At 45.7% G+C, this 16,044-nt stretch overlaps 1 protein-coding gene across 1 annotated transcript in view; it reads left to right on the top strand.

Annotated features, from left to right (window-relative positions):
- LOC147706906 (mechanosensitive cation channel TMEM63A-like) overlaps positions 1-15,523 on the top strand; it is a 239,408-nt gene extending 223,885 nt beyond the window's left edge. The window contains exon 22 of the mRNA XM_086926166.1: positions 11,196-15,523. Coding sequence (XP_086782292.1) covers positions 11,196-11,360 — 165 coding nt within the window. The 3' untranslated portion in view covers positions 11,361-15,523. The remainder of the gene's footprint in view (positions 1-11,195) is intronic.
- The last annotated feature ends 521 nt before the right edge of the window (positions 15,524-16,044 follow it).

Genomic DNA, 16,044 nt, shown 5'->3' with positions numbered 1-16,044 from the left:
AGCGCACCTCGCGTGCTTCTCCGTGCGCGCTTTGCAGTGCCTCACAGAACCGCTGTGGGCGCCATCTTGGGCGCGCCCTTCGCGGCTACCCTGCTGTGCGGTAACAGGTCCCGCAGGGACACGGGCCATATGCCTCCTCCGATTTTCGGATCCAAGTGAGGGCATTCCCTTCCTCTACCGCTGTGCGGGAGGTGGGGGCCCTGGTGTCGATGAGACAGGATAACAGGGGGCTCGGTTGCGGAGCTCCCCGATCAGGCAGCCTCCATCATCGGCTGCAAGCCACGCCCTCTTGCCCTGAGGTAGCTATGTGCCCGATTTCCGCATTGGAAAGCTGGGGCCTCATGGCACATATTGTTAGAAAATTATCAACTCTGACATGTGCAGGGTGCCACCGAGAAATAATTGATTTGTGTGTGTTTTTGGCTTCTGTAGTATCTGCAGTATGCCCTTAAGTGAGCGCCAGAGTAATGAAGGCCTGTGGGTCCCATTTTGGAAGTCCCTGGCCTGCTCCTGTGCATGTGCATTGCTGACATTCCTGAAGTTGCAGGGAGGAGACTAGGCTGCTTAAAAAAATTACTGAAACGCTTCTGCTAAGAGGAGCTGCTGATAAATCTTCCTGCAGTACTGCCATTTGGTTGGTAGTGGGGCTCTCATGTCTGTGTTTCAGGGCAAAAGGGTTCTTTTAAGTGAAGCCAGTGTTTTGACTTCAGCCAATCACTGTTCAGTGTGGCTAGTGATTAGCCAGTTGCAGAAAGCTCATACCTCACTGTGCCTCTTTTGAATGTACCCCTGGCTGGAAACTACCCTGCTATGTGGAGCGTAACTTTACAAAAAAAATTGTGTCTGGAGAACAGCCTACTTAGGACAGTTAAAAGAAGAAACTCTGCATATCTGCTTTGACTGTTTAAAAGTGAGTGCTACTTACATCCTTGCTGCTCCAGTTCCAAGTCCTTCTGCCAAGGAAGGGAGTAATCCACAGCATACTCTGAGGACCGCTGCACAAGCAGAGCTTGTGTCTGTGTGACGGTTTCCGAGAAGGGTTACATTATCTGGAGTCTTTACTTGCTGGAAGAGCTGTTCTGAAGCGCCTGAAGACAGCCTGTCTGCTGAGAGAGGGAAAGAGCCAGACTCTAATGTGGAGGGTCTGCCAGGAGCCAGAAGACTGAAGAGCACGATCTAAGCGTATGAGTGCAGGCTCTCTAGAATTGCGGGTCCAAGTGGCAGTCGCAGGCGGGCAGCCGACCTTGCCACTATGCAATAGTAGCAATCAAGTTCGAGCTCGCTGCTTAAATCAAGAGCTGTGCCCATGGTGCATGTAGCCACCAAAACCCAGAGCTGTGCCTGTGGCACATGTTGACAAACTTACTGGGCTGTGGCCCAGTAACTCCTGCTTGCCCCAAGCCGCCAAACTACGTGTGCCACCTGCTAGAAAGGATATGTATTCAGAGTGACTAACTGCGCTCTGTGTGCCATCTAAGTCTATATGGTTTGTGTCATTAACTTAATACATCATTTTCAATAGGTCTCAACAGCACAATGGTTGCAGGTAGAAATAATGCACTAAAGGCATTCAAGGAAAACAAGGTGATTTTGAATAAAAGAAAAAGAAACACTACTCGGCGCTTCGACATATGACCTGAACGTTAAAACAAGAACAACCTTGGATGTATCAAGATTCAAGAGTGTATATGCACAATAGAATGGATTTGAACACTCACTTTGAGTGGTGACATTGGAAGAGAATAGGCTCGAATGCTGTTGGGGCCACAATTACCATATGAATGAGCGAAAATACAATATACACAACTTCACAGCAAGCGCCTTCTTTCGCTATTTTCTGTTAGGAGATTATAGCTTTACATCTGAGGAGAGTGAACAAATAGCCTTGAAAAAGCCCTGCGGGCGAAACGCGCGTCGGCAGCTGTTTTTCCTCTTATGAACTTTGGATATTAAATATCAGCTTTCGACCTAAGAAGATTCGTTTGGATGCTCTTTTGAGAAGTGTTGGGATTTAGGAATTCACTGGTTGTTGAGACTTCATGGACTGTTCTATACAAAAAATTTTCTCACATCACTTAATTTGTTACAACAGTATGGTGTGCTCGGGTGTTGTGTATATAATTGAATAAAAGTAATACTGTTATAAAAACCAGTTCACTACTTTTGGGTAATCTACACAGCACATATCATAACTCTATTTGTTATTCTTGTAGCGTTAATGTACTCAAGTTAATATATTGTGCGATCATGCGTTTATTAAGCTCCTTATTGGATGTGTTTCAGTATCTGGCTTGAAATGCCAGTATGAAATACCAGTATTTGTAAAGCGCGTATCTACCTCCAAAGTGGTGTCCTGGCGCTGGGGGCCGTCAGGAAGATTAAGCAAGCTATTGCCCAGAGTCTCAGGGTGCTGGGCTAACCTGCCGCCGGCACCGCGGATCGAATCGTGAACCCCATAGTCCGGAGTCAGGCACTCTGGCCGCTGCACCACACCTCTTCCATAGCTCAACTATCGCCATATCTTGTGTGATAACCCAAAAAAGAGATCTTTAAGAAGCACAACTGGGAGAGGGGCTTTGGCTCCACTAACCTGTTTATCTTGAGTACACAACCTGTGTGGTGCTGCCAAGAAAGAGTGCTTGTATTGGTAAATAGAGCTTCCCAAAAAGGGGGTTCATATCGCCCAAAATGGCTGCTCAGTCCAGAGTGATGATATAGTGGCGTATGGTCTGCCCAAACTTCCTGGCACTCCAGAAGTACTAGTCACTGCAGCCTTAAACTCTGTTTACTCTCTCCAACTTCACTGGCTCCCTAGGAGCCTGTTCCCATCTCCAAGATGAGCTGTAGCCTCTGCACACTCTCCCCTCCTGTTGCAGCACTTACAGAGTGCTGTTGCTATGCAGGCCAATGGGGCCCGATGCTGCTCTACATCATTGCTGCAGAAGCGGCAAAACAGCACTTCTGGCCATAGGTGCCACCCCTTTCCATCTCAATGGCCGTTATGAAAGCCAATGGGGCTCAGTGCAGAGCCAACAAGTACCTCTTGAGCGTGTGCTTTTGTCCCCCCAAGTGCACCACACCCTTAGCCAGCAGTCCCCTCTAAGTTCCCAAACCAGCTCACAGCTGCTGTTTCAGTGCTTCAGCCTTAGCTGTTGTGCTGCTTCCCCTCTACAGCCTACATCTACTCTCACCACTCCCTTTTGGCTGATCCCCACGACCTAAGACCAGTTCCCACCTCGCACACCAGCCACCATAGGTTCAGCTCAATCTTCTATCCAGTACTATCCCTCCGCCTCAGTACACTCTCCCCTCTTGCAAGGGACTACTATTTACAGATGAACTGGCATGTAGTACTGCAGGAACAGCATATATAGTCTGTGAGTGCATTTGTAGACGTATGTGCATGTTCACAAGTGTTAGGTAATTTAATGTGTCCTGTGTTAAAGGTGTGCCATTGTGAGTGCTGGGTAACAGTGAGCAGTGTGAGTGCAGGATGAAATTTGTGCCTGTGTAGGGTGAGAGGTGTGAGTGCAGGGTGAATAGTGTGCCCATGTGAGAACTGGGTGACAGTGAGCTCTTCTTTGTGGATGGGAAGAATGAAAGATGAGCTCTGCAAGTAAGTAGTAACTGAGGTGCCTGTGTGAGTGCAGGGTAAGTCGTGAACCAGTGTGAGTGCATGCAGGCCGCAGCGCGACTGCCTCAGTAGGCACCTGGACACTTAGCTTGTCACTTGCATGTGGCATTCAGTTCCTGCTTGTTCCAGCCTGATCCAGTGACACAGCTGCTGCCCAAGTTTTTCTGCCTGGGTTTTCCCAATCACCATTATTCCTACCAGCAGAAGCCCTGCCCACCCAAGGACCTACATGCAGGCTGCAGCATGACTGTGCCGCTGGTGTGCAGACGGCGCAATAAAGGCAAGCTCGCTTGTACTCATCTGTACCTGGCACACACCCTGTGCCGAGACCCCAGGCCCTTCCACCCCCCCAAAGATACAACATGCCATGCTCTACACTTTCGACCTTACAACATACACTGCCACCGTGACGACCCACGCTCCTAGGTAGGACCTTTCACCTGTACCCACTGCAGCTTCACCTGCCAAAACACATACACCAGCCAACGAACCAGACCCACCCTGAACACACCACAGACACCACCTGAACAAAAACTCCAGCTCTCATATGGCCTTCTCAGCACTCGCTCACTATGCAAACGCACCACGGAAATTTGGGACCTTGTATCCAACCTCACATCCGACGCCCTCTTCCTCTCTGGACCCGGCTCAATTCCACGCACAACATTGCCAGCGCAATACCCAGAGGATACAAGATCACCCATCGTAACCGCATCAACAAGCCTGGTGGAGGGACAGCCGTCACACACAAGAAATTCATCCAATGCACTACCACAAATGACATAGCCCCAGCAATGGACACCTCAACATCCCACTCCAAACAAACTGCAAAACCAACATCAGGGGCACCCTCATCTACCGTCCTCCAGGACCATGTCCAGCCTTCTGCAATTTCATTGCCCCCCTCGAAACAGACTCCAACAGGTACATTTTCCTCAGTGACCTCAACTTCCATCTCGACGACCACAATGACATCAACACTACCAACCTCCCCAACAGCATGAACAACATTGGACTCACCCAACTCGTCCTCCACCCCTCGCACACTGCAGGCTGTTGTATAGCATTTTAGGACCCTAGTGTAATTTTCCCGATTCATGCCCCTATAGGTATTATTCACAATATCCTTATATAGGCATAGAAATCATAACCATATTTAGACATAGCCCTTGCAGTCCAAATACAGGCATGAACACTTCCACTAGTTCCGAAAAGCCACAACGATTTCTTGGAGAACTCGGCTTCAGCAGTCAGGGACTTCCCCTTGCTTGAATATTGATTTGTCCAATAACTCATGGAGTTTTCAAAGAACTGCCATTCTTTGATGAGGTTATTATGTCCAACTTTACGTCAATCCAGGCACCTTCAAGATATAAATAAGCCTACACTTGCCCTAGCAAACACACGGTGGTTTGGAGCAGTTCGACTCTACTTGCCTGACGCAGCTCGCTACAGCAAGTGCCAATGGAAGCCGACCCTCCAGCTGACGCACTGCCTTTCTCTCACTGAGAATCCAGCTCCAGTGTTCCCAACTCCCCTCGCGGGGTGTCGGGAAATCGAGTCCCGCGACAGAGATACCAGACCTCCTTGATTCTAAACCAAGTTACGGTGCTGATTAGACCCTAAGAGAAATCTTAGATAGATTCTTGGCAAATAAACTAAAACCTATGCTACACCATACTTACTTCTTCCCTCATACTAGACTTAGGTTAGATACATTGGGGTAGGCATATTTTACAACCACCAGTTGAGTACTTTTAGTCTTTGTTCTTTATATATGTATTTTATGGCTTAGAAACCATACCATGCTTTTACGGTATTATTGTATAATACTCTTCTTGCTGTACGCATTATATTTTACAGCCAGTATTACGATTGTAGCAGTTCATTTCTTCTGCATGAGAAAGAAGACTGTTCAATAAATACTTTTTATTGAAAACGCCCATCTCTCTATTTCTCTGCACCTCTGATGAAACGAAGCATGCATGATTGACTGAGTAAAATATGAATCTATTGTTTCCACGACTCTGAAGATACGTTTTATCTTTGGGAAACAAAGTTGTCAGGTTTATGCGATTGTCAGGAACTAATCCCTTCTTGTTTATTCGAGAAAGTTTCTATTGACCTCTGAGCTAGCTGGTACTCACAATTAAGTCTAATATATTCAATAGAGACCTAGTCGACCTAAGTCCTACGTCACATCTATACGATATATTATTCCAGTGAGCAGAGCCTATTGGGAATATAGGAACTACACTACAAGGCCACACACTAGACCACATCTTCACCTCCAGTGACTGTATCCGGTACAGCTACACCAAAGAACTCACTGGGAACGACCACTCCATCATCCACATAAACATCACGAGCTCAGAGGCCTCCACCGCCAGTCTTCCCAACGTTCCCTACTGCAGCTGGAGCAAAGTCTCAAAGGACACATAAATCAATGCCCTCAACACCACCCACCCCGTCTCCTTGAACAACCTAGACTAAAACATCAGCAGCCTCCACAATTGTGTCACGAACTGCGCTGATAGCGTTGCTCCTATCAGCCACAGCACCAACAGAAGGTCCACCAAGCAGGCTAGCTTGTACACTGAAGACCTCAGAACCTCTAAACAACACTGTAAACAACTGGAAAGGAGATGGAACACCAGCAAGGACAAGGCCAACAAGACTGCCCTAAACTTCTACCACAGACAGTTGAGAGAATTGTAGAAAATGCCTTTGCCTCACTCATTGACTCAAGCTCCAATAACAGCAAAGAACTCTTCAACATCGTCAAAGAATTCTCAAATGCCTCCGTTGCAACAGACATTACCCTCTCACAGGAACTCTACAACAACCTTGCAAACCTCTTCCACAATAAGATTGGCAACAGAAACTTCAAGCCCAAGGCCACCGACTTCAAGCAACAAAAAGACGCGATACCACCACAGACATTCGACTAACCAAATGGAGCCAGCTCGCCCCACAGGACACGCCTCCATCATGAACTCGGTCCACTCAAGGACCCAAACCGACCCATGCCCTCACCACATCTTTAACACCTTCAGTGCTCATGACACGGTCAACTCGTCATTGGTTTTACCTGCGCTGTGCTTATGATGAGTTGACCTTGTCATGAACAATGGGGATCCTGAATATCCAGCGCAGGAGGGGAAAACCCCTTAGCAGCCAAGGTGTTAACCTAGGCGTAGCCAGAATCAGCCACAGTCTCACCACCTTGTTCAACACCCCAATTGCCACTGCCATCTTCCCCTAGGACTGGAAACACTTAGAATTCAACGCCCTACTAAAGAAGCCGTTGGCAGACCCCAGCTAACTTCACAACTACTGATTGCTCCCGTTCCCAGCCAAAGTATTAGAAAAAGCCATCAGTCAACAACTCTCCTCACATCTGGAACAGAACCGCCTATTTGACTCCTTGCAATCCGGATTCCACCGCAACCACAGCACTGAGACAGCCCTCATCCTGGCTCCTGACGACAACTGACGAGGAGAGACTGTGGCTCTGATCCTACTAGACCTCTTGGGAGCCTTCGATATGGTCTCTCACCACGCACCCATCACAAGGCTACGTAGCTTAGGCATCCAAGGAGCTGCTCTCAGATGGATCGCCTCTTTCCTCATGGAAAAAATGCAAAAAGTCCACCTCCCCCCCCCACCCCCCCATCTCCTCCAAACCCAAGGAAATCTGTGAAGTATCCCAAGGATCCTCGCTCAGTCCCACCCTCTTCAACACTTGTGACACCTCTAGCCAGCATCGCCAAAACCCACGAACTCAAAATCATATCCTACGCCAATGACTCACAACTCATCCTCTCCGAAGACACCACCAATACCAAGACGAACTTCCACAAATGCATGACAGACGTCACCAACTGCATGAAGGACAACTGTCTGAAGCTCAGCATGGACATGGACTGATTTTCGGTAACATAAGCTCCTCTTGGGATGCATCCTGGTGGCTCTCTGAACTCAGACCTACTCCCACCCCCACTGACCACGCTAGCAACCTAGGCACTATTCTGGACAAGAAGCTAACCATTACTGCTCAGGTCAACTCCATCTCCTCCTCCTGCTGCTTCATCGTCTGCATGGTTTGTAAAATATTCAAATAGCTACCCCCAAAGCTCAAGACTCACCATCACCCAGGCCCTCATCCTCAGCCGACTCGACTCCAGCAATGCTCTCTACGCAGGGATTGGAGCTAACCTCTGATGACTGCTGACCATTCGGAACGCCGCAGCCAGACTTGTCCTGGACCTCCCTAGACTAACTCACATCACCCCCTACCTCAGGGAACTCCACTGGCCCCTGGACAGAAAAGATGCCAGTTCAAACTCCTGACCTATGCATACAAGGCCATAAACCACTGCGGATCGGCCTACTTGAACCACCGCCTGAACTTCCATCAGCTCACCAGACACCTCTGCTCCTCAACGCTTCCTCTAAACCCACCCTCCCCTTGCATGTGACTTGGCAGATGCGGAGGTTGTGCAATCTCCTACCTAGCAGTGATGACAAGGAATGAGCTACCCTTTCATCTGCGACCTCCCCATCTATTCCAGAGTAAGACCTGGATATTCGACAAATCAATTGGACCCTGCTAGCTCCTGGATACCTTCATGGGTAACTAGTCGCTCTCTACTAATCTATTGAATGATTGATTGAGTGTAAGGCAATCAGTATGCGCTGTGTCAATGCAGGATGATGTACCCCTCTACAGTAACTCTCCATGTCATTGACGGTTCGCAAGTGGGGGGGTCAGGAGTAATTTGAACTATGGATTATTAAATCTGATCCTGCAACAAAATGTCAGTCTTTTGGATGTGTGAAATTTACTTTTCTAGAGATGGGTGAGCCATTGAAGGCCAGAGCCAGATGTTGAGCTCTGGAGAAGTGTTCTTGGAACTTCGAGCCAAGTCTTCTTGTGGCTTCTACCACCCACATCCTTATGTTAGTCACCAAACGCCCTTCCCCTTTATCTAGCGACTAAATGATGCAACATTAAATCAGGAAACCTGGTTTCAGACACAGTTTATCTGCTTGACAAAATGTGTGCTACCCTGGGCAATTTCCTTATTTCACTGTGCCTCCTTTTATTTTATTATCACATTAAAGCGTACCTTAAACACTCAATCTAGGGTGTGCCTTCTACAAAAACCCCACATGTATATGTTGTAATAGACTTAAATGTTGCCCCCATTTGTTATAAAAACCTAAGCGGCGTTCTCATGACATCTGACGTGCCTCTTGGTTCACTAATAGCAGTGTCATCGCAGGCATGAATGTTTCAAAGTTTACGTTTAGAACCTATGACTTCTGATAAATTTCAATCAATGCAGAAAATCATTCTAATACACGGAGGTGAAACACTTTAGTGTTAAAGAAATATACCTTTTGAAATGTGATTCCTTTAACACATGTTTACTTGACGAATTACATGCCACACTGAGCTGGGCCTTCTGTGTTTATGTGCCGCTTGCCCTCATTTGTAGTTTTCCTGAAATCCACTCTCCCACTGTGGTAGCACCAGTCCATAACAAGAGCGGGGACAGCAGGTGGGGGCGGTAGCAATTAAAACACACAAAGACTCGTGAACTGATAAAGGCCTTATGAAGATCTGCCAAATACTTTAGATGAGGCCGGGCCAGCGAGGTCACCCACTGGCCAGCCTCCATGCTCATGACATGAGCCACCGTGCTCGTGTGCTCATGACAAGCTGAGCTCGTCATGACCGTGGAACGCTTGCACGCTGGGCAAATTCCCCTGCTGTGCGAGCGGTCTAAAGAAACGGGTGTGGTCATATGAGCACACGACCACCGTGGCTCATGACACGCTGAGCTCATGAGCACCGGGGCGCTGCGCGCATTTACTCCCCCCAGCACAGTGGGGGAATATGCCCCGGCGGGAAGGGGTTAACAACTGCCTGTGTACTCACCAGCCTGGGCTGCGGCAGAAGCCCTTTCAGCCCAATGGGCGTTGTGTGTCTGCCATGCTGTGGTGCCGGGTGGGACAACACTGTTCTCCTGCATGGTGTAAGTTTAGAGTGGAGCGTTAATGTGGGTTTTGCTAGTGCTAACACTATGTCAGAATGTAGTGTACAGAAATATTGTCAGATTTAAATATTGTGTCTCGAATATTGTTAACAAAAATACCATCCAACAGTTTGTCTATTTTCTATCATTAACTCTAATTCAGCAATGTTAATGTAGATTCTATTTAGGGCACAATATTTATGTCTGATACACAGCAGTCCCTTACTCATTGGATTCGAGCTAGCCTGGCAGATGAGGGGTGTTACCCCGAAACTGGTCCCAGGATTCTTGTTTCCGGTCCAGGGAAGACCTGGCTTGGCAGTTCGGGCTGGACTGTTCCCATGAGGCACAGGGTCAAGGCTGATTTGCATATGGCTGGGTCTAAACTGGGGGGTGAAGTGAGCTAATGAACGATGATGGATTCAACCCAGAGCTGTGACTGGGGGTGAGTGTCTGAAAAGTTTCAGCGCTCCATCCATCATCTCCTTGTGTTTGCTTTGATACACAATCTGTCATAGTCAGACCTTCCCCCATTGGACCCAGGATTTTGTGGCCTAGCTTGGCAAATTTTGGGGCAAACAAATAACAAATTTCCATTATTTTTTCAAGCGCCTGGCAAAAAAAATACTGCTTTTCTGTGTGGTCTGTTACTTCTGGAGACTCTGGCAAGTCACAGTCTGTGACCTGATTGGAACATAGGGCAGCAGGGTTGGGAAGATGCAGGTGCCTGGGGGATGGTGGCCAGATGAGTCTTGTGAGGGGAGGGCCAGTTTAGTTGTGGGAGAAGGAGGGCACATGGGGAGTGGGCAGAGAAGGCATTGGTCAGGAGGGACACGGTGATGGAGGGAGAGAGGGCAGGTGATACTGTGCAGCAAGAGAGGAGGCAGGTCAAAGTCCCGGTGGTGCAGGAGGCCCACAGACAGGCCACTGTGGGGAGGAGGTGGGTACATTTTAAGACTAATAGGGGATCGGATCAGGTTTATACTGCAGATCCTGGTGCCTGGCACTCACTTTGCAGGTTGTTTACACTCTGTGCGCATTTGTAAGGGATGATTGTTGCGACGCCGGCGACTGTGATAGTTAAAACCTCTCCTACCACCTGGCTTGTTGCTCACCTTTTTATTGCCCAGCAGCAGTGACTAGCCAATAAAATAAGGCTCAGTTTATCTTTTTTAATTGCATTGTTTGCAGAATTTTATTTTTATTTTGATAAAAGTGCCGATTTTGCTATTTCTTTTTCAAATTTCCAAAAGGAGAAGTCCTGGGGAAGGCGGCTGGTCTGCATGGAGCTTTTTATTCCATTGAGGCATGTAGAGAATAAAATGAAAGGGCAATACTGAAAAAAAATACCAAAAACATTGGAAATCTGTACAGTACATCATCGCAGTACGATGGATGTTTAGGTGCAATTATTAATATATAGGGTACATTAATAATATTAGGAAATATTTGTGTTGGTGGAATGAGGATTATAATGACAGACACAACCAATAACAAAATGTTTTCTCTATTTTCAGGTCTATGTTCCGAAAGCGTTGCTTTCCGCAGATCCTATGTCCACTCCACCGGCTCCAGAGGGAGCAGGACAGAGGTCCTACGGCACCATGGAAGATGCCTTCACGCCGGTCACAGACGACGACATGGTTCATCTAGTGGTGGATGATGATGAAAACATCCATTAACAACTTCTCTATCATCCTTAGCTCATACCTGAGATGTGCCTCCTCCCTGGGACTCTTTTACCGCTGCTGACTCCCAAGCTCCAATGGCTTCCAGTGAAGAGGTGAAAGGGAAACAAGTCCCAAGCGTAGGGATCCTTGGGCTCCCGTGTGATATGGTAATACTCAGGCACTGTATCCTTGGAGGAGCTGAGCATGTCAGAGACACATGGCTCCCACAATATACCAGCGGAGAGGAGGCCGTTTGGGGTTCTACAGAGAGCTCTTCCCAGGGCAAAGGTCAAGATACTCCGTCCAACCTAATACGCTCCACTCGTAGTCCAGAAGTTATCTGTCTAACGTACTGTATTTATAATTCAGCTGTCATCATGTTATTTTTAAATTATTCCAGCTGAATACAGCGCAAAGAGAGCTTTAGTTAAGCCTGGCTAAACAAACCACCAGCCGGAGCGGACTGGATTTATGGAGAAAGGTTGCAGGTCTTTAAAGACAGTCACGACAGAAAATGGCCACCAGGTGGCGGTAGTGTGCCGCAATCTAACTATTTAAGCACTGGTAGACGTCACTTAATTCCCATTTGATTCCGATTCAATGCACGAGTATTGCACATAGGTCCGTAGTTTTGTAATGTATTCTGGTGCTTGCAGTCTTTAACTTCTAATAGATAAACAGAACTACAAGTACCAGTATGCCAGCATGCAAGCACGCATGAAAGAGAGAAACTTGGACGCACTTTGTGATGGCTCTTTGCCGATCTCAGGCGTCTGGTTTTTGCTGCACACTAATTTTGGGTACACCATAATCTCACTTTTAACTCACAAGTCCTTATTAATCAGAAGTTGTATGGGTTAAAACGGAGCGAATGCTTTGGCAGGATTTTGGCAGCTCTGAGCTCCAGGCTCTATCACATCACCAGGCAAAACACAAGGGAACAGGTTTTGAGGCCACAATTGCACATTAATTGAACATAAAAAGAACTTCATATGTGGAAAAGAGTGTTTAATAAAGAAAGCATGAGCCATTAATTTACAATATTGAAAAATGCATTTCTTATTATTGTATTATGCCCTCGTGCAAATCCTTACATTGCATTAAATCGTTATTGCTCAGTTGCCTATTATGCAAATGGCCAAAATGGTGAAACATGACTTTCTAGCTATATTTTTTTTGCACCAATTCAAAAATGGACTTAAAATGATATCTTGCATCTGTCACTGCCTTAAAAGACAATTGCAAACAGGAGTGCTCACCCTCAGCACCCCTAACACAGGCATTTGAATGCTACACTATGGGACCTCGTTTTTTAAAATGTTATGTCTGAGTACCATTAAGTATACTACGCAAAAACAAAACAAAGAAATGACGTCACATTCACTTAAGACAACGACTTGCATCATCTGTCTCTCCCGTCAGTGATATCATTGCTTGCAACAAAAAGCAGTGAAAATGGGTGCCAAAGGCTTAAATAAAACCCTTATAAATACTTCCAAAACACACACATAAGCTAGAGTTCTCTGTCGTATATACTGGTAACTTAGTCGCAGTACATGATTCAAATGCAATTCTCCACCAGGGATCTCGCCACAATAAATATGATTGCCCCAAGCCACTAACGGGTTAATTCTATGCAGTGTAGCTGTACACACACTCTCATCTCCCTGAAATCATTCCAGGATAAGTGTTAGTATGAAATCACTGCACACAGTGCCATGATAACTGTACCTCATGCACATCCGAGGATTACCTCGTCGCCAAATGAAGTACCAGGATCCATGTGTCCCAGATCCAAAGCTAGTCTAAACTTGTGTCCTGAAACAGTGTTAGGACACATACTCACCTCATTGTGGTGTTGTGCCAAATACATATTGAATAAACCATTGTTTTTGGAAAAATAGGCAGACGTCATCAAAAATACATCACCGAGTTTTTGGGACCTGCATCTATAAACATGCGCTTTACTGTAACTTCCAAGGCATTATATATTTTGCATGCGTAAATATACCCATTCACTTCTGTGATGGAATCTTCATGCCCCTAACAGTGTGCAGGTAATCATACCCTACCAGCCAGCCTTTGTGCCAGTAATCAACCAGACAGTCAGTAGTGTGTTGTGTTCTGCCCCAAAAGCCTGTACCGCAAAGTAGCCACCCCATCAGTTTACCACTCGGCAAGCACTATTGAGAAGTCACCCTAACCTGTAAATGATGTGTACAAGCGCCTGTCAATCAGTACAGGGTAGGTAGCAGCTACCTCTTTTGACAGATGTCAACTGCCAAAGGAATGAGTCGCCTCCACAAAGATGTACTGCAGTCACAACCTCAGATTTACCCTTTACCAAGCCTGTACACCTCCACCTTTCGCAGAGGGACGCATCTATCTCCAGATTAACCTTCAACTACAGGGATACACCCACCTCCAGAGTAAACTGTAACTACAGGGATGCATCTATTTCCATATGAACCTGTAACTACAGGGATGCATCTATTTCCATATGAACCTGTAACTACAGGGATGCATCTATTTCCATATGAACCTGTAACTACAGGGATGCATCTATCTCCAGATTAACCTGTAACTACAGGGATGCATCTATTTCCATATGACCCTGTAACTGCAGGGATGCATCTATCTCCAGATTAACCTGTAACTACAGGGATGCATCTATTTCCATATGACCCTGTAACTGCAGGGATGCATCTATCTCCAGATTAACCTGTAACTACAGGGATGCATCTATCTCCAGATTAACCTGTAACTACAGGGATGCATCTATTTCCATATGACCCTGTAACTACAGGGATGCATCTATCTCCAGATTAACCTGTAACTACAGGGTTGCATCTATTTCCATATGACCCTGTAACTACAGGGATGCATCTATCTCCAGATTAACCTGTAACTACAGGGATGCATCTATCTCCAGAGTATCCTGTAACTACAGGGATGCTTATAGCTCCAGATTAACCTACACCTACACCAGATCGCCCTGGGTACCTCCACCCTCCAACACTGAGAATGTTGACTCCATACAAAAGAACATTCATTGGAGCCCATGTTTAAAGTGGTAAAGATGATGCCCAAGTGTTATGTTACTTGGCAAACAGTCACTGCCATTCACAGTGCTATCATAATATGATGCAAAATACATTATTATCATATAGAATGCCGCTGAATGTCACTGTTTGTGCATGAAGGGTTCTCGTAAAGAAGTCCATTAAACAAGTAAACCAGTTTAGAGTATGTGGAAGTAGTCCCATAGCCACGGCTTAATCTGTGATGCATCTAGTGCTGGGCATCTCTAGAGGTCTGAACAACGTACTCCTTCGGACTACAAAAACAATACTGCCAATTATCTGCCAGAAATGTTTAATTAGTTTGTCATTTCAACAGTGTGAACAAAGTGTCAAAAGTCTCACGGTCTACACAGTTTTCTGTACTAAAAAAACATGAAATCCAAGCATTGGGCCCATCTACAATTTTTCGCGTGAAACACCTAAACTTTAAAATTCAGTCTGGGTGGTATTGATTTTCAACTTTAGCCGGTTTTTTAAAGTTGATAAAGAATTTTGGACATTAATTACTTTAATAGGGAATTATTTTCTGCTTTTGTATATTTATTTCTAAAGTTGCTGTTTTGACACTTGAAGCGTTTTTCCTGGACCTTCAACAGGACTAGATTGAGATGCAACATTTGTCTGCACAGCACGCAACGTTTGTGTACAGAATCGAGTTTAGGTCAGTGGCACTATACCTATGAGTAGGTCTCTTATGCCGTTACTACGAGGAACCAAGGTTATAATCTTTTCAGTCGAAGCAACTTCTCAACCACTGTTCATGCACTTTTCCATGGCGATGTGAGTGTTACATGAAGCATCCCAGCCATACACTTGATATGCAATGCCCACTGTTCTTTAGGGCTTAAATTAATAAAATACGTTTGCAGATATTTTTATGTATTCATAATATGGTTTGACCACATCGGATTGCAACTAAGTTTCCTAAATGAGTATTTTTATACAGTACTCCATGGTATTTCATTGAGAGATTAATCACGGTGGTAAATGCAGGAAATATATTTGTTATAATGTAAGATATAGAATAGTTTGAGATTTGAATAAAGCAATTGTTTACAAATGAAAGAAAAATAAACATTTTATCATAAAAATGGAATGCAGGTTATTGATTCTCTGATTTCAAGATGTATCCACATATTACTGAATGATTTACCTTCCTCTGAGTTATGTAGTGTGGTTGCCCTACCTTCTTTGTTTGTCATTCACTCTTTGTTGCCAATATCTGGCACTCTAAATCGAATTCTGGGTTCATATTTGGGTGACATGAAGCAGCCAGGATCAACCACTTGTAATGTGACTCCTAAATATGTAATGTTTCACTTCCTAATTCTAATTATTTATCTTGCCTAATCAAAGAGACAAGACTTTAGTTATTTCTGTTACTATGGAAATATTTTTCTTATAGTTATATAGTAGGCCAGTCAGCAATGGCTCCCTATTGGTGCATTCTAAATTGACCTGCATGGTGCATCCGTAATTGCACACAGACTCTCCCCACTACCTGGTGCACATCCTCAGACTCTGTTCTCTCTGGAGCCCTGAGACTTCTCCTTCTGGAACCACCATCAGCCTCATTTAGAGTCATCCTGATTTATCAAAGTTTTTACTCTCAT

Source organism: Lissotriton vulgaris, chromosome 6 (genome assembly GCF_964263255.1).
Source record: "Lissotriton vulgaris chromosome 6, aLisVul1.2, whole genome shotgun sequence".
Classification (NCBI taxonomy): domain Eukaryota; kingdom Metazoa; phylum Chordata; class Amphibia; order Caudata; family Salamandridae; genus Lissotriton; species Lissotriton vulgaris.
This window is presented reverse-complemented; position numbering and strand designations above follow the sequence as displayed.